The sequence below is a fragment of the Brassica napus genome, unplaced genomic scaffold (genome assembly GCF_020379485.1).
Source record: "Brassica napus cultivar Da-Ae unplaced genomic scaffold, Da-Ae ScsIHWf_2292;HRSCAF=2954, whole genome shotgun sequence".
NCBI classification, from domain to species: domain Eukaryota; kingdom Viridiplantae; phylum Streptophyta; class Magnoliopsida; order Brassicales; family Brassicaceae; genus Brassica; species Brassica napus.
Window position 1 is genome coordinate 19,004 of NW_026015679.1, and position 24,951 is coordinate 43,954.

Consider the following 24,951-nt stretch of genomic DNA (forward strand, 5'->3'; position numbering starts at 1 on the left):
AGGGATGACTCCGAGCAGAAACGAAACCTGCATTTAAAGAGAAATACAATACACGTCAACCCAAAACCAAATCTCAAGTGTGCATCGTTTCTGAACCCAAAACAAAACAATATTCTAAACGATTCATCATCATCATCAGAACTAGAGTAAACAATGGAAACAATGGAAACGAGATTATCATCCACAAAACCCACAACATCCACAACACAGAAAGTAGAGAAATCGCGAGATCAGAGCTAAAATCGAATCATACCTAAAATTGTAGAGAAATGAAGAAGGGAATCGATGGGAGGGAAGAGAGAATCGTATGGATTGATGAACACAAGAACAGTAGACGAAGAAAAATCTGGGAGGAGAAAATCGTTGGTTGCAGAAAGAATCGCGAGAGAGAAGAAAAGAATCGGGAAAAATTATTTCTGATTGATTTTTTCCCAAATTCTCTAAACCCTAGAAATTAAGTTTTTGGGCCAGTCCAACACCCATTTGGTTTGGACCAGTTAAACCATGGACAAAGTGGGTCTTTAACCCAATTGGACCATTAATTATTTGGGTATGACCATCACCCACCCATGTTTGTTTGGAATGGGTTAGCCCATGGGTGGCCCAACCAATCGACACCTCTACTCTAAAGTGCTTCTCTGAGTCATTGCGTCTTTATTATCACTACTATATATAGATTTTTAGCTTAAAACTTCCAAGCCGGATCCCTTACCTTTTTTTTCCTCTTGTACTACTTCATTTGCAGTATCAAATAGTTAATTTGTTGCAATAAAGGAACCAATACAGAGCAATGATTTACTCGAAAGCTATGGAGAAAAAGCAACTCTTGTTTTCCATCTTGAGTTTTTCTTGCTGACAAATCAAGATCGGGCATCTACATCAATGGGAAGCCACTCACTCATCATCATTAATATCCACCATCATATAAGATGATATATTGATATGTTACGAGATGTGTTCAATAGAGGATGTTTTTTTTCAATAGAGGATGTTCTACACTGACGCTTGCAGAAGAAACAATGCAGATTTTTGGGGGTGATGAAGGAGTTTGGAGAAAGGAGAATCTTGGTCTAAACTCTTGACCGTTCCCGGTTTGACTGAGTTTGTTAGACCGCTTTGTATGTCAACCGGTTTGGTGGTTTTGTTTCAATCGTCGCGACACCAAAGTTTACGTCAAGACATTGGTTTCTCCAAGTGATATTTGACCGTATGAATATTTTTGTTGTTAATTATCTTTAGTCGTAAAATTACATTATCACCATGTGTGAAACAAAATAATAAGAAAAGCAACCAGTCAAACATTCCTAACAAAATCATCACCATACCAACACTCACATCCTTGTGTTTTGAGGCTAATTTCTTTTTCAGGTGCTCGTGTTTACGTACAGGGAAGAATCTGGACCGTTAGATCAAACCGTTGGATGATCAAAAAAATCTCTCAGGAGGGTATTTTTTCCGAGCTGGAGCTCCGACCAGATCCTGAGTTGGTGAAAACAGGAGTGTTACTAGGCAGAGTGACAGATCCACGACCACTTGCACTGTTTCCCATATCTTTTGTCTTATGAAGCAGAAACGTCCCTGACAAAATGGTTACAAACCCGCACAGTTCTGTCGCGATCTTTAATCCACTCTGAGAAGCCCAATCCTATAAATCACGTAGACAAAGTGTTGAGAGGGTTAAGAAAAATTGTTATGCTGTTAGTTAGAGTTTACTTGGGAGACAAGAAAAGGGTCGAGAGAGAATTTGACCTTGAACATGATCATACTAGCTATAATGGTGAAAGTTGTGAACATGACGTAGTAAACCGGAGAAATGACCGCTGTGTTGAATGTATCCAATGCCTTGGTCAATACGAAAGAGAAACTTAGGAACGGATGAATATGAAGGAAACTTTAGAAGCTTTTGTTTTTTACCTTGTTCAAGTAATTGATTTGCAAAAGGCAACAAATAGCGACTACTAGAATGAAAATCCAAGCGTGGAAGTATTTGAACTGATTCATCCCTGAGAATGTCAGCTTTATGGCAATGGCCACAGCTTTAACACTCATAACCTAACAACATAAGAGACAAAGCTTGAGGAAACTAGAGAGGGAGTAATGAAGAGAGAAAAGATGAAAAACTTACAGTAAGAGAACCCATTAAAGAACAGATTCCAACATATACTATCAAATGAGTCTTCCCATAGCGCGGTTCACAGTAGAAGATCAGTACAAGCACCGCAAACAAAATCACAGCAGCATACACAAGAAAACCTGATTAAACAGAAAATCAATCTTGCATATCTTGTGTTCATTATGGCTGTGGACGAATAAATCATAAATATACATACTTGGTTCAATAGCAAGCTTCCAAACTTGCTTGACAGATTCTATTTCCTGCTCGTGAGGGGCGTGTAAGACTATCGTTACAGACCCAACAACACAAAGAACACAACCAAGCACTCCAAATATATGCAGTTTCTCTTTCAAAATGAAATGCGCGAGCACTGCGCTGCATACAACAAGTGTAATTTTCATTTTCAAGAAACACCATAGTTTATATAACGTATTATAGTGATACTAATGTATGTTTGCAATAGTTATAAGAATACCTGAATATAATACTTAGAGCTCCCAAAGGTGTTACTAGAATAGCTGGTGCAAATGCATAGGCTGCAAAGTTGGCTACTTCCCCAACAATCACTAAATCAAGAGAACCAAAACACACACTTGTTATATTATATCTCTCATTTAAATTCAAAGAAATTCTTAAGAACATTTTTTGCAGCATTTGATAAGACTTACTTGTTATCATTCCAGCCCACCACCATGGTTCAGATAAGTAACCGTGCCCTCCTTCACCTGATCGTTGATAAACAACAAAAAGCAGCAAGAGTTATGTAAATTGAAAGTCTTAATTCAAGAATGATTTCAGAAAAGAAAAAAGAAACCTGCTCGGACACCGCTTGCACCGGCCTTCTTGAGACCTTTCTTCTTGATGATGAAGCTAGATCCAATGAAAATACTTGAAGAGACTGCTAAAATGAGTCCATTGATGTTATCAGGTGACATCTGATCCATCTTGGCTTATATATAATTGTTTATATATAAAAGAAGATGAATCAGTCTAAATATAAAGACTTCAAAGACTTCCTCAGAAGAATTTTGTGGGAAGAATAAAATTTTGTTTTCAGCCTGGATACAAAAAGGAAATCACAAAACAGATTATGAACATGATTTTCTTTTGATAAACTAGAAAGATAAAGAGCAAAGGTTAGTCTCATACGAATTCAAATGATGACTTATTAGGTTAATGATTAGCTCATCAACAAAAACAAAGATAAGCATTAATATTCCCAGTGCCTAAATCAATGGCAGAACACAGAAGAGACAAATATAGAAACACGGGAAGAAAATAGAAGCATATCCGATTTAAAAGAGAAATAAAAAATGAAGAACAAAGGACAAATATTTACTCCTAAAATAGAATCAAATTGTAAAGAACATACGTTTTACAAGTAGTGTTTTTGAAACGTTGATGGATTTGTTCCTCTGATTTGGCAGAAAACTAACGTATGAAACCTAAAACCCTCTCATATACGTTACCTTTTAATCCACATTAACTTATTTCTCAAGAATCAACATTAATTCCGTAGAGAGCACGCCAAACACTAAACCAAACGTGATTTCAGATTTATTTACATTACGATTGCAAACAAACAAACAAACAAAAACAATTACGGCGAAAAGAAACAAACGATAAATTAAATTGGGGGAATAATATCGCGAGCAAGAACGTGGGATTTCTTAGAATATTCGAATTTGAAAGGTACCTCTTTTCACTTTGACACGTTCTCTTCCCAAACTCAAGAAGAAGAAGAAGCCATGGAAGGGACAACTGGTTTTATAAGTTGTTCTTCTGTTGAAACAATTTTTAAAAATTAGGGTTTTGGTATAAATTAATTCAGAGAGAAGAGAAAATTAAGAATCAAGCTAATCCAGCAGATAATGGTGAAGCAACAGCTCTTAAATTGCTAATCCACTTAACAATCAATCTCTTAACTATATATACATGCTTGCCACCTTTATTTGTTTCTTTTCTATTATTTCTTTGTCAATTTTCTAAATTATTTAATTATATTTCTCTCTCATATTTTCTTTCATCAATTTTATTTATTTTTACGCTTCTAAAATTTGAAACTTCCGTATTGCGGTTTAAAATTTCAAAAAGAAAAAAAATCTTAACAGAATCTTAATTATAACCATAAAATATAAATACTAAGAGAAATTGTTCATAAATATAATCTCTATATGTGTATATCTTTTTATAAAGGGTTTTTTAAAAAAAAATTAAGAAAAATGTTTCAGAAAGTCGAACAAATGTTTCAACTAATAGTCTTGTGTGTTTTTAAGTTGACACAATTGTTTTGTTAGTCTTGCTTTGTGTTTGTTATTAATGGAGTATGGAATGTTTTTTCTAATAAAACTGGAGTCTGGAATGCAGTAATGTCATTTGTTTACATAATCTTAAATTATTATTTCCTTTAGTTGACTAAACCAATTTGATACATATAATTGGATCAATCAAATGATCTGAGTGGCTAGTATTGAAAATTATTTTCTTATTTCTGAATTGTTAAATCATTAGTTTGAATGGAAATATAAGTCACACCCATTTGAAAGTGAGAATCACTTATGGGCAGCTGCTGCTGATCTTTCATTCATACCTACCTCAACAGAGAGTGAGCTATTATTTGGTATCTTCTACAATGTTGATCGTTCATTGCCGTCGGCGCAAAATGTACGTACTGTCCTTCATGAATTTGAGTTACACTCTGGTATAGCGCTTAGTAGGCAGAATTCAAGATTCTTTGCTTCTGATTTGTCTGACTCTGAAATAGCTGTAATTCAGGTATCTACGGGCATGCCTTGTGGTTCTATACGTGGAAGTCCCACTTTATAATAACAACTGAGCTTATTTAATTGTGAGCATTTACTTCATAAAGTCAAGATCCCGTTCTGTGCTTGAAGTGTCAAAACCTTACCATCCTCAAGTCGTCTTTTGTTAATTAAAATAGTGATTGTGGGCCTCTCAACGTTCTAGTGTGCTTCTTTCATCCTATACCAAAATCTTGTATCAAACGCATTAATTCTCTATGTATTGTGTTCCTTTTGAAAAGGTAATATTGACAGTCACCATTCAACGAGATCCTCCTGGGAATCAGTAACTCGGCCAGCGGAGCAAGGTGGTTTGGGAATATAAAAAAATGGAAATTTGGAATAAAGTGTGTTGTCTAAAGCCTCTTTGTCTACTCTTCTTCAGGGAAGGGTATGGGTAGCATGGTCTAAGCAAGTGGTCCTCCAAGTGATGATAGGGGTTTCAAGGTCCCTAATCAAATGTTGTAATATATAGGATGTCAAACCAGTCCTAAGTGATTATGATGCAAAGGTAATGCAAGACCATGCTTAATCTAAGTGCTACCAGTTTTTGAGATGATTTGAAACTAGATTACTACCTAAAATGCAATAAAGGACAAAACTTTCTTTCTTATAAGGAGGGAGAACTCATGGGCTATGGGAATTGATTTGGGTGATCAAGATTCAACCTAAAGGTGTCAACTTTTAACCAATCTATATCTACCTTAGGCCTAGACACAATCCTAAGCAAACTCTATCCCTAGATGAATGCTCATTTACCTAGATAACTCAAGCATCAAATTCCTTTGGTTGAATGTTATCTAAGTAATCATTAATCTCAAGTCTACTAGCCATCTTAACACCTTTAACAACAAATCCCTTTGGTAAAGGATGTTAAAAGCTTAGGAGAGTTGGTTCAGACATTTCATCAAACACCTTCCGGGTATGAAATGCCTAGAGCTCAACTTTAGAGAGGCCAACTCTAAAGTTGCATTAAAAGCCCTCTACTAGCAAGGAATAAGATTGATCTATACCTAAACACCTTAGATCTAGCTTAATCACCCTTAATCTCCCTAACCCATGAATCCAAAGATGACTACTCACTACTCTCCATGATGAGCCCAAGAATCAAAGATGATTTGGTGCTAATCATGATTAGTGATCAAGATAATCAAGCAATCACAAGAGAGAAATGATCAAGATAGGATCTTTCACCTAAAAGTTCTTTTGTGATTAGATAGAAAACAAGATAAGATCCTACAATTAGGTCTGAAGGACCTTTATAGTAGCTTAAAGTCGAACCTGGTTTAACCCAACAAACCTGGGTTAACCAAAACACAAATTGGTAATTATCTGGTCAAACACGAAATATGTTGACTTTCTTGACTCGCAGCGGCCACATGAAACCGCTCCACCTAGCCGCTGGGGCACTCGCAGCGGCTTCTTCACTTCCTTGCATCACACCGCTGCGACAAGTACAAATGCGGCAGGGGATGAGCTATTTTTCCAGCGGCTTCGGTTCACCGCTGCGTTAGGCCGCTCCCATACTTCTCTCCATTTCTCGAGTCTTCATCTCTCGAGCGTCTCCAGCGGCTCCAGGACACCGCTGCACAAGGCCGCTGCCACACTTTGTCTCCGTTTCTCCAGCGCTTGCAGCGGCTTCTCGATGGGCCAAAAGGCCGCTGGGACGTCACGAGGCCGCTGGGACACTTAACCTCTGCGTCTCTTCTTCGAGAATCACCAATTTTGCTTCCAAACCATCTCTAGATGCTCCAAAGTCACCATTTGAAATCTCCATCACCTAATAAGGACATATGTAATGCAATGCAACCTAAACATATCTAAATGCTATCCTAAATGATCAACATGTGCAAGAATGAATGGTTAAAACAATGCAAATTGAGAAGATATCAACTCCCCCAAACTTGTATCTTACTTGTCCTCAAGTGACCTTGTAAGAACTCATAAGAGAGAGAGGTTTGAAGGTGGGAACTCATAGCCAAAAGTAACACTTCCTAGCACTCAACTTAACATCCTAAAGAAACATAGCAAATAGCATGAGCATTCTCCTTATTATACTCTAGCTTCTCTAGGCCTATCCATACTCTTTTTTTTCTACTCAAGTTGCAATACTCTTTACCAACAAGTCCCTTCAATCAGCTCTCACATTGATTCACACACACACACAAGGTGAAGTCTCACAAATGGGCACATGATCTCAATCATTTGGCTAGGTATGCAATGGTCTAATATGAATGAAGAGATGGGTTCAAATGTTTTTATTTAAGGGTGGTTATCACTCAAAACAAGGAGCTTGATCATTATGCAAAATTTATCTAAGATTAGAAGCAACTCATGCATACATAGATTCATTCTCATCATTCTACCCCATTTTGTTATAAATGATCACAAGTTCTACCCTCTTTATCATCATCTCAAAATCAATCTAAACCCCCTCACATCACTCACCCAATGTACAACTCTTTTTTTTTTCATTTGACCCACTCACTAGGGATTTTAATCCACTTTCCACAAGCTCTAACCTTTTTTCATTTCCTTCCCCAACTTCTTTTTGATCTCTTTTTTTTTATTAGGGGGAAGGTTCTTTGTTACATAATCAAGAGCTTCTTATTATTATTTTTTTTTTTTTTTTTTATATATCCCTAGGAGCTTTATTTTCATATCTCTCATCTTTCTCACTCTCCAAACCCAAGATATTGAAATTTAAAACACACAAACCCCTCTCACCATCCCCAAATGCTAACTCATTGTGCTAGCAAGAGATGAGAATAAACCTATGTCGCCTCCAATACTCTCAAGATTTTGCACATGACAAGCTATCAAAAGAGGTCTCACTCATGCAATTAAATGTTTGGTCTCAAGGAATGGTTAGGGTTTTAGGGTAAGGAGTGCCATTTGGGTTAACAAAGATAGGTATGAAGGAATAAGATAACCCAAATGTGTATGAGATCCATGATCAAGTATGCAAATGCCCATATGCAAGAGAGATTAAGTTCATTCAAGCCAAGTTTAGATTGGAGCTGATCTTAAGAACAATGCTAACATCAAGCAAGCAAACAAGTTTCAAGAAGAGTTTTCAAGGCTCGAAGCGTACAAGGTTTTCAAGAGATGCTTAAGCTACTTGATATGTTTAACTAGGGTGTCATTTTGAGTTCTAGACAAGGGTTCTTTGCAAGGCATTTTAAATCATTGTTCCCAATGCAAGTGAATGCAACCTATATGCTTAGACTCAATCTTAAAAGTGCAAGTGATGCAACTACATGTTTCTTTTTGTGTTTTTCAAATTTTTTAATTTTTTTTTGGTTTTTTCTATGCATATATATATGTACAATGCGATGCATGAGACTCAAATCATCAAAGAAAACATGATCAAATACTTGATACCTCCCCCAAACTTTGTTCACACAGTCTCTGTGTTAGAAAGTAGGAGGAGATACCGAAAAGAGAAATAAATGCAAAGAAAAACTGGTATATACAATGGAAGGGTGATGATGAAACCTGGCTAAGCAAAGGAGGATGCTCCCTCCGTGTCGTCGTCGTCGTCGGTAGCGACTGAAGGAGACTCGTTGGAGGAGGCTCGGGGTGGAGGAGCTGTGTTCCTGCGTCTACGACGGAGTCGGTACTCCGGGGAACGAGGAGGTCCATAGAAGACAGGGTATGGGAGAGTAGATGGACCAGCACCAGCCAACACGTCATCCCGTTGACAACCAGAACCGATAGACACTTGAGAGAGAAGTGCAGTGACCTTTTTCATCTGTCTCTTAAGCGCTTTCACTGAGTTCTTCAGCTTGTAGATGGTGGAATCTTGCATCTTGTTCCACCGAAGCAACTTGGCGTTTTGAGAGAGAGCTTGGCGCAATGCAACGTTCGGTGTAACTCCACCATAAGGCTGAAAGTGGTATCTCTCTGTCCCATACACCGGGGCTGGTGTGGTCGGTCCTTCGTCATCAGCATCACTAGGACGAGCTGCCCGAGAAGAACTGGCCTTGGTCTTCTTCTTGCGCGCTTTGGTGATGGTCTCAAGTACACCAAAATCTGCGGGAATGAGCTCATGAGCAGCTGGAGCGAAGAGTACATGCCGAGGATCAGATAGCGTCGTCAACCTCTCACAAGGGAGGAATATCTGTAGCTGCTCAGGCTCGAGATCAGTGGACCAAAAGGGGTAACCATACCGATCGCCAGATTGGCCGGTAAGGAAATGGGTTTTCTTCAAGTAAGCAAGATCAATGGAGGCTGGAGCATGATCCCGAGGTCCCAAATCTATCCCAAATGCTTCCAAGATCGGAGTAATGAAGCTCCCGATAAACAGCGTCGGTTTTTCATTCGGAGTTGTCCAAGCCCAATCTCGATAGTACTCAAACCGCTTCATCAACAATCCCACAAGTCCCAAGTCCTCAAAATCTTCCGGATCGGTGTGGAGTAGCGTTCCTTCCTCAAGAATCGGGAGAAGTCCAAGAGCCAGAAGTTTGAGCTCATCATCGTTTGCTCCACCCAGTTCCTTCCGTGAGTAAAAGGTGTGAGTAAGAACCTTGTGGGCATATCTCACTCCCGGGTTAGAGATGTCATTGCTCTTGTCCTCTCCCGCTGTACGCGACCACCCCGTAATCACTGCCCATATGTCATCCACAATTGCCGACTTAGCAGGTAGAAACGACCCACGGTTGTCCGAGAAACCGAGAATGGAGCTTAGCTTCTTGAAACCCACCTTGTAGGTTTTCTCATTGATCTCAAAGCTGATGCGCCCAAACCCCTAGGTCCTATGTGCATCGCAATGGTATCGAACTGAGAATGTAGACATGAACTCACAAGAGACCTCCCTATGAACTCCGTAGCTCATACCAAGTAGTGACTCCATCCCCATGTTCCGGAGAATCATTCTTACATCTTCATAGATCCCAAGCGTACGAAGAGCCTCAACATCTGGAAATATCATCGGGCTCCATTTGACGTCATCACAAAGGCGCTCATAGAGTTGCGCTGAAGTCGGTTTGCTGGTTGAGGGTACTCTCTTCCGCTTCTTAGCTGGCTTGGGAGCAGGTGTTTCCTCCACCTCATCTTCAGTCTCAGCTCTAAGACCCTCTTCTATCATCTCTTCGATCTCTGCCTCCAATGTCGCTCTTTCAACTGGCGACTTTTCTTTTCGCTGTGGAGCTTTGCGCCGGTAAACCTGAGCTGGTGGGTTTGGCGTTGGTCGGCCTGCTCGTGGTGGGTTGGTTCTTGTCCCAGCTCGAGACGAAGTGCCTACATCCACAATGCGATCAGTTCCGGGTCCGCGATCTTTCCCCATGTCCTGCTATCAACAAGCTCGAAAATGTATAAGTGATACGATCAATAAGAAACAAACTAAAGCTTGTGAAGAGTTAATAATTTCAGAAGCAACATGGGGCGTTCATATTAATCTTATATAACTCAATAGACCCAATTCTAACATCAAACAATCACTCCCATGTCAATTTTCGAAAACCCCCAATATGAACCCTAACTTTTTCAAATCCTAATTCAGCTCAATTAGACTCGTTTTTCACCTACCCAACTCATCAATCAAGCTTAAAAGGACATAATTAACGAGTATTGAACAAGAAATCAACCATGCAACCACTTTGAAAAAAGTTGGAAATTTTGAATGCGAAAATTAGATGGCGATTTCTCTATACCTTAGCTTGTTTCAGATAAACAAGGGTAGAGAAATGAAAAGTCGAAGTGAAATCACGGAGATAGCAACTTGAATCAACGAATTTGGTGTAGAATTGAGAGAGTTATGAGTTCTTAAGCTTTGGAGAATGAAAGTATGAAGTTTTGTGATAAGGGAGAAAGAGAGATACGATTTTGGAGAAGAAGAAGGAGTAGCTCGCGACTGGTTGATGATTTTGATCCGTTTCAGTTGAATTGAACCGGAAATCAACGTCGGTTCGCGTGATTTAAACCCGCAGCGGTCACTCGACACCGCTCCAATAGGCCGCTGCAACTCCCACAACGGCTTCTTGCCACGAAACCTCACAGACCACTGCGACAAGTACGAATCGGGCAGGGAGTAGAGTATTTTCACAGCGGCTTGAGTAGACCGCTCCGAGAGACCGCTGTGACACTTGAAGCATATTTCTCATCTTCTCGTTTGGTCGCAGCGGTGTGTGAGGGCCGCTGTGCGTGGTTGCTGTGAGCGTTTTGAACCTCCCCACACCTTGTTCATGTCCACAACTTCTCCTTTTGGACTTGATGATCTGATAGACACAGAAAAATAACCAAAGACATACTAGAAATAGAAAAACTGAAAGATAAAAATATGTACAAGGATAGACATGGGATTTCCTCCCAAGTGAGCTTGTTTTAAGTCTCTAGCTTGACTCCCTTTCTTTTTGGTTAGGCGGGAATGGGGTCGGAGAGAGGAACCGAGGTTTTCTCGTCCTCTGTTGTGGCTCCCATGTCGAGCTTAACCCTCTGTCCATTGACTGTAAAGTCTCCACCATCCTTGTTCCATAACACAATTGCCCCATATGGCCTAACTTCCTTGATCTTGAAAGGACCGGACCATCTTGACTTGAGCTTCCCGGGGAACAACTTCAGTCTAGAGTTGTAGAGAAGCACTTGATCTCCAGCACTGAATTCTCTCTTCAAGATCTTCTTGTCATGAAAAGCTTTGGTTTTCTCCTTGTAAATCCTTGAGTTCTCAAAAGCATCAAGTCGGATCTCCTCCAGTTCATTGAGTTGGAGAAGTCTCTTCTCCTTGGCACTCTTGATGTCAAAGTTCAGCAACTTAACAGCCCACAATGCTTTGTACTCAAGTTCAACCGGTAGATGACAAGCCTTCCCATACACAAGGTTGAAAGGTGTGGTTCCTAAAGGAGTCTTGTAAGCAGTCCTATAAGCCCATAGTGCATCATCTAGCTTGATGGACCAATCTTTCCTTGTAGTCCCCACTGTTTTCTCCAAAATAGACTTGATTTCTCTGTTGGAGATCTCAACTTGACCACTTGTCTGAGGATGGTAGGGAGTTGCAACCTTATGCTTCACACCATTCTTCTTGAGAAGACTTTCAAACAGCTTGTTGATGAAGTGAGAACCTCCATCACTGATGACAGCTCTTGGAACTCCAAACCTTGGAAAGATGGTGCTTTTGAACATCTTTATCACCACTCTAGAATCATTGGTGGGACTTGCCACAGCTTCTACCCACTTGGAGACATAGTCAACAGCTACAAGGATGTATTTGTTGCCAAAAGATGATGGAAATGGTCCCATGAAGTCAATACCCCACACATCAAACACCTCCACTTCTAGAATTGGGTTTTGAGGCATCTCATTCCTTTTGGTGATGTTCCCTCTCCTTTGGCATGAATCACACCTAGAGACAAAGTCTTGAGTGTCTTTGAACATATGAGGCCACCAAAACCCAGCTTGTAACACCTTTGAGACAGTCTTGAAAGTAGCAAAGTGCCCTCCATAGGATGATCCATGACAGTGTGTGAGGATCCCTTCAACTTCTTCATCAGCTACTGCTCTTCTATAGAGTTGATCTCTACAAAGGATGTAGAGGTAAGGTTCATCCCAATAGTATCTCTTCACATCTTTGTAGAACTTCTTCTTGGCATATCCCTCAAGATCAAGTGGCTCTCTTCCACAAGCTAAGTAGTTCACCAAATCAGCATACCAAGGCCCTTTCTCTTCAGTTGCCTTCACTTCTTCAAGCTTCTTTCCAGTTTCACAAACTGCTACCACCGCTCCAATTGCCATGATCTGCTCTTCTGGAAGCCCTTCATCAATAGGGATCCCACTCTCAATCTTCAGTCTAGACAAGTGATCAGCTACACCATTCTCAACTCCTGGCTTGTCTCTAATCTCAAGGTCAAACTCTTGTAGCAGCAAGATCCACCTCAACAGCCTTGGCTTAGCATCCTTCTTGGCCATGAGGTGTCTCAATGCAGCATGATCAGTGTAGACTATGACCTTTGACCCAACTAAGTAGCTTCTGAACTTCTCAAAGGCATAGACAATGGCTAGCAACTCCTTCTCAGTTGTAGCATACTTCATTTGGGCTTCATCAAGAGTTTTACTCGCATAGTAGATCACATGAGTCTTCTTGTCCTTCTTTTGACCAAGAACAGCTCCCACAGCATAGTCACTAGCATCACACATGATCTCAAAGGGGAGATCCCAATCTGGTGGCTGCACAATGGGGGCGCTAACCAGCTTCTCCTTCAACTTCTTGAAGGCTTGTAGACATTCCCAATCAAAGACGAATGCAGCCTCCTTGCATAGAAGCTTAGTCATTGGCCTTGCTATCATCGAGAAGTCTTGGATGAATCTTCTATAGAATCCAGCATGACCGAGGAAGCTTCTAATGTCTTTAACCGTCTTTGGTGCAGCTAACCCAACCATCACTTCAATCTTGGCCTTGTCTACCTCAATCCCCCTCTCTGAAATCTTGTGTCCAAGCACAATCCCTTCCTTAACCATGAAGTGACACTTCTCCCAGTTCAGCACAAGGTTGGTCTCTTCACATCTCTTGAGGACCCTGCTAAGATTTGACAAACAAGCAGAAAACGAAGATCCGTAGACAGAGAAATCATCCATAAACACCTCCACAACATCCTCTATAAGATCAGAGAAAATAGACATCATGCATCTTTGGAAAGTGGCTGGAGCATTACATAGCCCAAATGGCATCCTTCGATAAGCAAAGGTACCATAGGGGCATGTGAAAGTCGTTTTCTCTTGATCATTTGGATGTATGGGGATTTGGAAGAACCCTGAATACCCATCAAGAAAACAATAATATGGATGATTTGCAAGTCTCTCAAGCATTTGATCAATGAATGGCAATGGAAAATGATCCTTTCTAGATGCTTTGTTAAGTTTTCGATAATCTATGCACATCCTATGTCCTGTTATTGTTCTTGTTGGTATTAGTTCATCCTTATCATTTTTAACCACAGTCATTCCTCCTTTCTTTGGAACAACATGCACAGGAGACACCCATTTGCTATCCGAAATAGGATAGATGACTCCTGCATCTAAGAGTTTTAGAATCTCTTTCTTAACAACATCCTTCAAGTTGGGGTTCAACCTTCTTTGATGTTCTATAGAAGTCATAGATTCATCCTCTAGATGTATCCTATGCATGCATAAAGAAGGTGATAGCCCTTTAATATCATCTAGTGAGTAGCCTATTGCCTTTCTATACTTTTTAAGTTCATTCAAAAGTTTAGACAATTCATCTTCACTAAGCTCACTACTCACTATGACAGGGTAAGTCTCATTAGGGCCAAGGAAAGCATACCTTACACCATGGGGAAGAGGTTTAAGCTCCACTTTTGGTGCTTTGAGTTCACTCCAATCATCCTCTTGGAGATTCTCTTGTTGAGTAGCTGAGGAAGCATGGTGATCCTCATATGAAAGCTCCTCATTCTGTTCTTCATCACTAATCTCCGTGTGAGAGTCCAGCATCTTCACATAAGCATCACTTTCCTTGTTCTCAACCATTTGGACCTCTCTCTCAATTGTTAAGGCATGTTGTAGAGAGTCTTCAAGTGCCAACTCCTCTAGAAGTTCATCAGCTAAAACCTCCATCTCCTCAATGTAGAATGCTTGGCTTTGAGTAATAGGCTTCTTCATCACCTCCTTGATGTCAAAGTGAAGAATGTTTCCCTTTCCAAGGTGAAGATCAATCTTCCCTTCCTTAACATTCACAACTGCTCCTGCTGTAGCCAAGAAAGGTCTCCCCAATATCAAAGGATCTGTTGGTTCTTCATCCATCTCTAACACCACAAAATCTGTAGGAATCTCACAATTTCCAACCATAACAGGGAGATCTTCTAGGATACCAATGGGAATCTTCACTGAGCGATCAGCTAGCACAAGAGAGAGTCTACACTTCTTGTATTGTGTAAAGCCAAGCCTTTTAGCAATGGAGAGAGGCATAAGGCTCACACTTGCTCCCAAATCGCATAGACACCTCTCAAAAGTAAATTGCCCAATGGCACAAGGTAAAGTAAAGCTTCCTGGATCTTCAAGCTTCTTAGGGATGGTTAGCCTTTGGATAATAGCACTACACTCATGAGTAAGAACCACCATGCCTTCCATCTCCTTCTTCTTCTTAGTTACAGCATCCTTGAGGAACTTGCTGTATTGAGGCACTAGCATGAAGGCATCAATTATGGGCATAGTAATCTGAACTTCACTCATTTGCTTCTCAAATAAAGCCTTGTATTGCTCCAAAAGCTGTCTCTTGAATCTACCGGGAAAAGGAAGTTTTGGTTCATAGGGAGGAGGATTGAATAGAGCTCCTTTTGATGAAGTAGCAACTTCATTCTTGTTCTCCCCCTTCTTTTCTTCTCCAATTTTACCCTTTCCTTTTGCTTCAACTATTTTCTCCAAGATCTCTTCATTGGTCTTCTCATCCATAATAACCACATCATCATCCACATTGATGACCACCTCCCCATCTTGCTTCTCATTATCCCTAATGAGAGTTCTTGGTGGTAGCTGTTTTCCACTCCTAAGGGTGATGGCTTTCATTGTCTCCTTGGGATTTTGCTCTGGCTTTCCAGGTAATGCCCCTTGTTGGCGACTTGGCTGAGAGTTCATTGAAGCAAACTGATTCTCCAAATGGCGGATCTTGTTGTTGAGCTCATTGTAACTTCCATCAATCTTGGAGTGAATTTTCGTGAACTCATAACCCATTGTCTTCTCATTCTTGGCCTGAAAATCCAAAAGTTTCTTGAACATTGCATCCACACTTGTATCTGAAGCTGGAGCTTGTGAAGAACTTCCTTGAGCTTGAGTAGACTGATTGTTGTTATTGTTGAAACCAGGAGGGGTGTTTTGCCTAGGCTGATAGCTCCCTTGCTGAGTGTTTTGCCTCTGCTGGTATCCTCCTTGCTGGTTGTTTGAGTAGGACTTTTGCTGGTAGTTGTTGTACTGAAAGTTAGGTTCCTTCCTGTACCAAGAACCATTGTTGTTGATGAAGCACAGCTCTTCTTGTCCTTCCAAACCATCAACCTCATTAATCTTGGGAGGAATCTCTTGAATAGGACCACCCACAAAGTTGACCTGCTCTTGTTTAGCTTGGTTAGAAAGAAGCAAGTCCATCTTCTCCTGCAAGGACTTGATCTCTTTCTTTGTCTGTTGATCATCATTTCTGTTGACCCTATCATGCTCCTCGCTGTAGACTGAGTCGCTCTTAGCCATGTTCTCCACCAGTTCCTCTGCTTCTTCTTCAGTTCTCCCCAAGAAGAAACCATTGCTGGCAGTATCAAGCCTGTTTCTGCACTGTGGTAAGGCTCCTCTATAGAAGGTGCTAAGCAAGCTCTCCTTGCTGAAACCATGATGAGGGCATTGAGACCAATAACCCTTGAACCTCTCCCATGCTTCACTGAAGCTCTCTAGACCTTTTTGTTGAAACCCGGAGATTTCGTTCCTGATCTTAGCTGTCCTTGAAGTAGAGAAGAACTTTTCTAGGAAAGCTCTCTTGCAATCTTCCCAAGTAGTGACAGTGTCACTTGGAAGAGTCTTCTCCCATTGGTGTGCCTTGTCTCCCAAAGAGAAAGGAAATAGCTTCAGCTTGAAAGCATCTTCAGAAACACCATTTGTCTTGGACAAGCCACAGTACTGATCAAACTTGTACAAGTGATCAAAAGGGTCTTCAGCAGCAAGACCATGATACTTGTTGTTCTCTATAGTGTTGAGCAGCCCTGACTTGATCTCGAAGTTGTTGTTCTCCACAGCTGGTGCTCTGATTCCCAACCTATGACCATGAATGTGAGGTTGATCATAGGCTCCAATGGCACGAGCTTGGCGCTGTGGATGTTGTGGCTGGCGCTGTGGTCTAAAAGGATCAGCTCTTGGACCATTGCCTCCTTGGGCTTCACCATCTTGAGGCAGATTCTCCATATCAAACCCCAACCCTTGCAAGTGAGCCTGTTGCTCTACTTCTCTTCTTTGTCTTGCTATCTCCCTCTCAAGTGCTCTAATGTCTTCAACTCTTGGAACTAGGTTTGTTGGACCTCTGCTCCTTGTGTTCATACACCTGAAATGCAAAGAGAGAAGAACAAAGAGAAGCAATAACACAATTAAATAAAAATTGACTTAGTCTCAAGCAAATGACTAAATCCCAATGTCACAATCAACTTAGAATTTGGCAACGGCGCCAATTTGATGATAGGGGTTTCAAGGCCCCTAATCAAATGTTGTAATATATAGGATGTCAAACCAGTCCTAAGTGATTATGATGCAAAGGGAATGCAAGACCATGCTTAATCTAAGTGCTACCAGTTTTTGAGATGATTTGAAACTAGATTACTACCTAAAATGCAATAAAGGACAAAGCTTTCTTTCTTATAAGAAGGGAGAACTCATGGGCTATGGGAATTGATCTTGGGTGATCAAGATTCAACCTAAAGGTGTCAACTTTTAACCAATCTATATCTACCTTAGGCCTAGACACAATCCTAAGCAAACTCTATCCCTAGATGAATGCTCATTTACCTAGATAACTCAAGCATCAAATTCCTTTGGTTGAATGTTATCTAAGTAATCATTAATCTCAAGTCTACTAGCCATCTTAACACCTTTAACAACAAATCCCTTTGGTAAAGGATGTTAAAAGCTTAGGAGAGTTGGTTCAGGCATTTCATCAAACACCTTCCGGGTATGAAATGCCTAGAGCTCAACTTTAGAGAGGCCAACTCTAAAGTTGCATTAAAAGCCCTCTACTAGCAAGGAATAAGATTGATCTATACCTAAACACCTTAGATCTAGCTTAATCACCCTTAATCTCCCTAACCCATGAATCCAAAGATGACTACTCACTACTCTCCATGATGAGCCCAAGAATCAAAGATGATTTGGTGCTAATCATGATTAGTGATCAAGATAATCAAGCAATCACAAGAGAGAAATGATCAAGATAGGATCTTTCACCTAAAAGTTCTTTTGTGATTAGATAGAAAACAAGATAAGATCCTACAATTAGGTCTGAAGGACTTTTATAGTAGCTTAAATTCGAACCTGGTTTAACCCAACAAACATGGGTTAACAAAACACAAATTGGTAATTATCTGGTCAAACACGAAATATGTTGACTTTCTTGACTCGCAGCGGCCACATGAAACCGCTCCACCTAGCCGCTGGGGCACTCGCAGCGGCTTCTTCACTTCCTTGCATCACACCGCTGCGACAAGTACAAATGCGGCAGGGATGAGCTATTTTCCAGCGGCTTCGGTTCACCGCTGCGTTAGGCCGCTCCCATCAATTTGATGATAGGGGTTTCAAGGCCCCAAATCAATTGTTGTAATATATAGGATGTCAAACCAGTCCTAAGTGATTATGATGCAAAGGGAATGCAAGACCATGCTTAATCTAAGTGCTACCAGTTTTTGAGATGATTTGAAACTAGATTACTACATAAAATGCAATAAAGGACAAAGCTTTCTTTCTTATAAGAAGGGAGAACTCATGGGCTATGGGAATTGATCTTGGGTGATCAAGATTCAATCTAAAGGTGTCAACTTTTAACCAATCTATATCTACCTTAGGCCTAGACACAATCCTAAGCAAACTCTATCCCTAGATGAATGCTCATTTACCTAGATAACTCAAGCATCAAATTCCTTTGGTTGAATGTTATCTACGTAATCATTAATCTCAAGTCTACTAGCCATCTTAACACCTTTAACAACAAATCCCTTTGGTAAAGGATGTTAAAAGCTTAGGAGAGTTGGTTCAGGCATTTCATCAAACACCTTCCGGGTATGAAATGCCTAGAGCTCAACTTTAGAGAGGCCAACTCTAAAGTTGCATTAAAATCCCTCTACTAGCAAGGAATAAGATTGATCTATACCTAAACACCTTAGATCTAGCTTAATCACCCTTAATCTCCCTAACCTATGAATCCAAAGATGACTACTCACTACTCTCCATGATGAGCCCAAGAATCAAAGATGATTTGTTGCTAATCATGATTAGTGATCAAGATAATCAAGCAATCACAAGAGAGAAATGATCAAGATAGGATCTTTCACCTAAAAGTTCTTTTGTGATTAGATAGAAAACAAGATAAGATCCTACAATTAGGTCTGAAGGACCTTTATAGTAGCTTAAAGTCGAACCTGGTTTAACCCAACAAACCTAGGTTAACCAAAACACAAATTGGTAATTATCTGATCAAACACGAAATATGTTAACTTTCTTGACTCGCAGCGGCCACATGAAACCGCTCCACCTAGCCGCTGGGCACTCGCAGCGGCTTCTTCACTTCCTTGCATCACACCGCTGCGACAAGTACAAATGCGGCAAGGGATGAGCTATTTTCCAGCGGCTTCGGTTCACCGCTGCGTTAGGTCGCTCCCGTACTTCTCTCTCATTTCTCGAGTCTTCATCTCTCGAGCGTCTCAAGCGCTCCAGGCCAGGACCACTGCTGCACAAAGCCATGATGCCCACCAGTGATCTCCGTTTTTCAAGCGCTTGCTAGCCACTTGAATCAGAAAGCCAACCAATCATGCGGGAATCGTTCAAGAGCCAAGAAGGGAACAACCGAGCTAGGACAGATCTCATACCAGCTTCCAGATTCGATAATTTCCGAATCAATGTTAAGCCAATTCCATTCTCATCCAATGTCGTTTGCATCCACCATAATTCCACCCCAATTGCTTAACTCCATCACAACTCAAGTTAGGTATAGCTGCTCCAATGGCCCACAACATGCTAGAGGTGACCTCAGATAATCCATCAGCTCCATGGCGCCAATACATGAACTGAGTTAACTTTCAATCATCATAAGCCAATATTCTTCATTCCATATCACGATATCCATAAACTCCAATTTTGAAACGGAGCTGGAAATACAAGGCTGCTGCCAACTTTGTCTCCTCAGCGCTTGCAGCTGCTTCTCGATGGCCAAAAGGCGCTGGACGTCACGAGTGGACACTTACCCTGCGTCTCTTCTTCGAGAATCACCAATTTTGCTTCCAATCTCTAGATGCTCAAGTCACCTTTTGAAATCTCCATCACCTAATGACATAGTAATGCAATGCAACCTAACATATCTAAATGATATCCTAAATGATAACATGTGCAAGAATGAATGGTTAAAACAATGCAAATTGAGAAGATATCACCAAGTAGACTCAACAACTTTTGGATCATGAAAGGAAACAAGTCTCATTCTTGGCTAGCGAACAAGTTACTTTAGTTGCGGCATGAGATGTTTCCATGGATAAAACTTTTGTTGCGGCATGAGATGTTTCCATGGATAAAACTAAGGGGTCGGCAGTAGGTTTTGGACTGACCATTGGTCATATTTTGGTAGTCTTCAATGTTTCCTTTCAAATGGTTCGGTAACACTAGGAATCGCATCCACACCAACACTTTTCTTCTATCTAGCGAAGGACAGTGACGCCTTCCACCTGATATATCAGAGAATCAACTATCCATAAAAAATACACTTGACAACATGACTATATAACTCAATAGCCCGATTATTATGAATGGGAGGTGGATGGAAAAATCTGCAACTGCTACTCCACATGGGTAATTTACAGCAAACTCAGGGGATCTATGCCAACGGTGCCTTGGTCATTACTAGTTTGGACCTCCTATGTAATTCCAAGTCAACTTTTTGACTTGGTTTTTATGTGTGAATAGGTGCCCAGCAAGGGATATAATGACTGCTTGAGGTATGTAAGTGAGCCCGGCTTGTTTCTTATGTTGGAGATAAACATAAAGTTAACTTGGGATCCAAGTTACACCCGATCATAATTGAGTTAGGATTAGGATGGTTAGTTTCCGAATGAATTTAGAAAATATAATCTCTATATAAAGAGTTGCAAGAGTGTTGCATACATTTGAAAGTCTTAAAGATTGTGTATGAGAAACTTGAGATTTTTGAGTGTTTCCTTAAAAGAGATTAATAAAGAGAGTTCTTTATATTGAGATCTTATACAATCTTAGGCTTATATCTTATGCAATGCTACTACTGAATCAAGAAACCATTTAATTTTTTGAATGTGGTTTCAATTTTTCTTTTGGACTACTATTGCAACTAGGTGTGGACTGGTACCTTACGCATGTTGGTTGTAAACGATCAACCAGTTGTAGGCTCTCCTTCGAGTTAAATAAAAAATGGTAAGTATTTGTATCGATTTATTACAGAAAATAAAGGCTAAAATTGGTAAACACAAAATGAATCAATAAGAAAAAGAAAAGAAAGATAACAACACCGAAAACTGGAATATGGATTGATGGGTCCAATGCCAATGGTCCTCTTCCTTTCTCTTTTTGGTTTATTGCAATTCGTTATTGCACAATAAAGTTTTTTTGTCGAGTCAAATCCGGTTACTTCCGGTTTAGTTCAATTCATTTATACTCCTTTTTGGCATGAAATAGTAAAGAAATAAAAAATCAAATCTATAGAAGTGAAGGAGAGAAAAAGCAAAAAAAAAAAGAAAAGGAGAATAAATATTTTATATTACAGTTGATAACAGATCACATGTTTCATTCCTTGATTATAAAAACTAGAGGGTTTTCCGGGCTACGCCCGGATTTTTTCCTATAATATTATTAAATTAAATTAAACTTGCGTTTTTTATTTTGAGATGGTAATTGAAATTCAAATAACTAACATTTACAATCATAAAATTATAATTATATTTTTAAGTTTATTAATTTATCATTTTTTATTAAGAAAGATGTTTTTTTAAGTTTGTATTTTATAAATTTTATATGTTAGATAATTTTCATTATTTTTTTTATTTTAATAAATTCGGAGTATGACTTGTTTAACTTTTTTATTTTGTACCACATATTTTTGACACTATACAATAGATTTATAATTCATGAAATTTACAAATGAGTATAATAAATTAGTTTGATGTTATTTTCTTGTTCTCAGTCGTTAATATTTATTGACTTTATATGTGGTATGATGTTTATGTATTTTAGTTTTTTTTTTTAATTATCATTTGAAGCTTCAAATATTTATTATGGAATTGTTAAAGTAAAATATTGTTAAAAATCTTATGGCGAGTATTAATTTTCATGCATTGTGTTGATTAATTTATAATATATTATATATAGTTAGTTAATGTGGTTTTTATCATTATATATTTTAAGACTAACGTTTCGTACCAAAATAATTTTTTCGCTCTTTGATGTTCGATAGTTTTGTGAATATAATATATATTTCATCTTAAATAGTTGGTTGTTCAAATGTGGACCTATGATAAAAAACGTTCATTCATTTTTGGTTTGGTTCTTGTGTTATATGTATTTTCCATTTATATGTTCTCAGACATTTTTTCAATATGTTTTAATTATATTAAGTTTGTTAGTTATTTATGTCTTCAGTTATTTTTTCTATTTATATGTTTTTCTAGTCCTTTTTTATATGTTCAGTTATGTACTCACTGTTTAGTTATTGTTATTTTCCATTTTGTTCTATGATTGTTTTTTTTAAATGATATAATTTTTTATAGTGTCTAAAAAATGTTCATCTCCTTCAAGTTACTTCTTATAATGATTTATATACACATTATATTGATATTAATTTTATTTTTAAGACATCATCTTGTTCTGTTAGTTGAAATATTTACATGATTTCCATTGTCTTTAAATTTTTCATGGAATTAATATTTTAATCAAGTTGATTTTTCTTGTTTTTTTGCCAGTGATTTTGTATTGGTTCTAACATTAATAGACAAAAATCGAAACTTTAATATTCAAATGTTTTTTTCTGTTAGATAATTGTTATATTTAGTTTCCAAAGATTAGTCCAAATTACTACTTTTAATGGCTGCATAGTTAATTATTTTCTGGGAAACTAAAAGACATTAAAAACTTTTGGTGCTCCACAATCAATCCTTTTTTTTTCACCTTAGAGAAAGTGAAGAGCAGCTCTCAACTCGTAAGCATAATGATATAAATGTGTGACTTCAGCATTAGAATATAGTAGTTGTGGAGCTGGAGCATAGAGTTATCAACATTAAGCCAAGCTTTCCAAGTATCATCATCCCTGTAAAGAGAGCATGAAATGAACAAAAAAAAGCATGAAATCACTAATTAACAACTTAGAACAGTATTACAATTATCTATGCAATCATTCAGCTGAAAAGAAAATTACAATTTTTTACACATAACTGAAACTTATACCTTGAACATGCAAAACGCCTAGATGGTTAAAACATCCTTCTGCACCAAACCTGGGTGAAAAAAAAATCCAAACGAAACATTGTGTCCTCATCAGAAATATATGTAATTCATGAATTCTCAACAACAAAAGAGAGAGAAGGGAACCAAAAAAACATATACCTTCGGTTATTTTATGAATCTTAAAACCAAGAACTCAAAACGGTAAAAAGCATCAAGTAGAAAAAATTTATAGTTCTAGTACTCATATATAGTAACAGGATCTTCGTAACGCCGTTAGTACTCGTAACCGCTTCAAGCGCCTTCTCTTCTTTGAAAATATAAGAGACGCTCCAAAGCACCGTCACGGCGCTGTCGATACTTTCATCAGCTTCTTAACCACCGTCTTCAAACACTCGCCGTCTCCTCCGCAGATTTCCGATCTGCCTTCCTTTGTGGATGCTAAACTCTTGAGAAGCTTCAAAGATTTCTCCGTCACCGAAACACTCGCTCGTTGGATCCGTGAAAGATAAGAGACGCTCCAAAGCACCGTCACGGCGTGCTCCGTCGCCGCCGTCGATACTTTCATCAGCTTCTTAACCACCGTCTTCAAACACTCGCCGTCTCCTCCGCAGATTTCCGATCTGCCTTCCTTTGTGGATGCTAAACCCTCGAGAAGCTTCAAAGATTTCTCCGTCATCGAAACGCTCGCCGTCGTTGGATCCGTTAACAGCTTCGTAAGACCCTTGATGAGCTTCTCTCGGATTAGATTGAGTTTCACGCGCCTCGGTGAGCTGATTGCGATCAAGCAGAATAGCGTCGCTTTGATTAAGCTCGAATCGGAGTCTCTTCTAATTGATTTCATTAGCTCGCCGACTAAACCGTCTCTCTCGGCGATTAAGACCTTTGACTCACCATCTGGCCATAAGGTGGAGGAAAGGGATTTTCTTTTTCGTTTTTTCGAGAAGAGGTGGAAGGAATTCCTTAAGAGGGTATTGAAGAACATGGATAACAGTTGAGGTTCAGTAACAGAGATTGAATGAAGAAGAAACAGAGAAGATGGAGTCAAAAAAAAGAGAATCGATAGGGTTTTTTTTACTTAATTGGGCCGCAGATGACCAGAATAATATAATTTGGCAGGAAGAACGATTGTTATTTGTGGATTTTACTAAACAAAGTCCAGCGAAAAAACATATGCACCTGAGGCCCAAACGTATCTCAATAGACTGAAGCCCATCTGACATGTCCAAATGAAATGTTCTGATTGGAGGAATATTTTTAGTGATGTGGACAGCTTCTTTGCTCTCTATATCTTGCTTTTAGTATAGTATAGATCCAACAGGTAAGATCTGCTCTCTAATAAACACTTTCCAGCAAGATCATTAACCCATCATTATTACATAACAAACCCCACTTAATTATATATCCAACTATACCCCTTTTTCTTTCTCTTTTTTTCATTTCTCCTTCCACATATCTGTCTATTATAACATACAGCCTGTGGCAATTAAATTTCCACACACATTTCGGAGTTTTGGCATTTTAAATAAAAAAAAAGGAAAAAAAAAGAAAATCTGTCCCTGTAAATATCTTTTTTTTGTAAAAACGAAAAATCAAGCATGTTGATGATAATGAAGTCAAGAGAGAGAGAGATTATTAAGCGGAATCATCGGCGTGAGAGTTTTCCTTTTTTAACCCTCGGCTGTACCCGTAATAACCAACGTACCACTTGACGAACTTCCTCAACCCCGTCGCAAGATCCGTCGTTGGTTTATACCCAAGTCTCTATACGCTAAGCTCACATTCGCATGCGTGTACGGCACGTCACCGTTTCTATGCATTTTGATCAGATGCTTCTTCGCTTTCGTGCCAACAACCTTCCAATATCGAAACCAATCTCCCGACAGGAACCGAGAATGT

General features: G+C 39.2%; 3 protein-coding genes and 1 non-coding gene across 5 annotated transcripts; 1 reads left to right on the top strand and 3 right to left on the bottom strand.

Annotated features, from left to right (window-relative positions):
- Positions 1 to 1,201: 1,201 nt before the first annotated feature.
- Positions 1,202 to 4,040, bottom strand: LOC106414396 (probable magnesium transporter NIPA1). 2 transcript variants are annotated; one of them, XM_022707351.2, is made up of 9 exons: positions 3,813 to 4,040; positions 2,931 to 3,174; positions 2,785 to 2,841; positions 2,592 to 2,682; positions 2,331 to 2,491; positions 2,126 to 2,253; positions 1,915 to 2,052; positions 1,750 to 1,842; positions 1,202 to 1,645 (listed from the first exon to the last, which is right to left on the bottom strand). In XM_022707351.2, exons 2-9 carry the CDS (start codon positions 3,058 to 3,060, stop codon positions 1,439 to 1,441), a joined length of 1,005 nt encoding a protein of 334 aa, XP_022563072.1. In that variant the 5' UTR covers positions 3,061 to 3,174; positions 3,813 to 4,040; the 3' UTR covers positions 1,202 to 1,438. The 2 variants fall into 2 exon arrangements, with proteins under 2 accessions (XP_022563072.1, XP_013710515.1); XM_013855061.3 differs by lacking the exon at positions 3,813 to 4,040 and adding an exon at positions 3,266 to 3,736.
- A 6,810-nt stretch (positions 4,041 to 10,850) lies between these two features.
- LOC125600537 lies at positions 10,851 to 17,542 on the bottom strand. Its single transcript, XM_048773214.1, has 3 exons — positions 12,634 to 17,542; positions 11,305 to 12,573; positions 10,851 to 11,135 (listed from the first exon to the last, which is right to left on the bottom strand). Exons 1-3 carry the CDS (start codon positions 16,933 to 16,935, stop codon positions 10,851 to 10,853), a joined length of 5,856 nt encoding a protein of 1,951 aa, XP_048629171.1. The 5' UTR covers positions 16,936 to 17,542.
- LOC125600543 lies at positions 16,232 to 16,338 on the top strand. The gene has a single exon (XR_007333838.1). It is a non-coding gene; the product is annotated as a small nucleolar RNA R71 (small nucleolar RNA).
- Positions 17,543 to 23,118: 5,576 nt separating the features above from the next.
- On the bottom strand, positions 23,119 to 24,556 carry LOC125600542 (U-box domain-containing protein 27-like). Its single transcript, XM_048773220.1, has 2 exons — positions 23,559 to 24,556; positions 23,119 to 23,370 (listed from the first exon to the last, which is right to left on the bottom strand). Exons 1-2 carry the CDS (start codon positions 24,035 to 24,037, stop codon positions 23,235 to 23,237), a joined length of 615 nt encoding a protein of 204 aa, XP_048629177.1. The 5' UTR covers positions 24,038 to 24,556; the 3' UTR covers positions 23,119 to 23,234.
- Between the last annotated feature and the right edge of the window lie 395 nt (positions 24,557 to 24,951).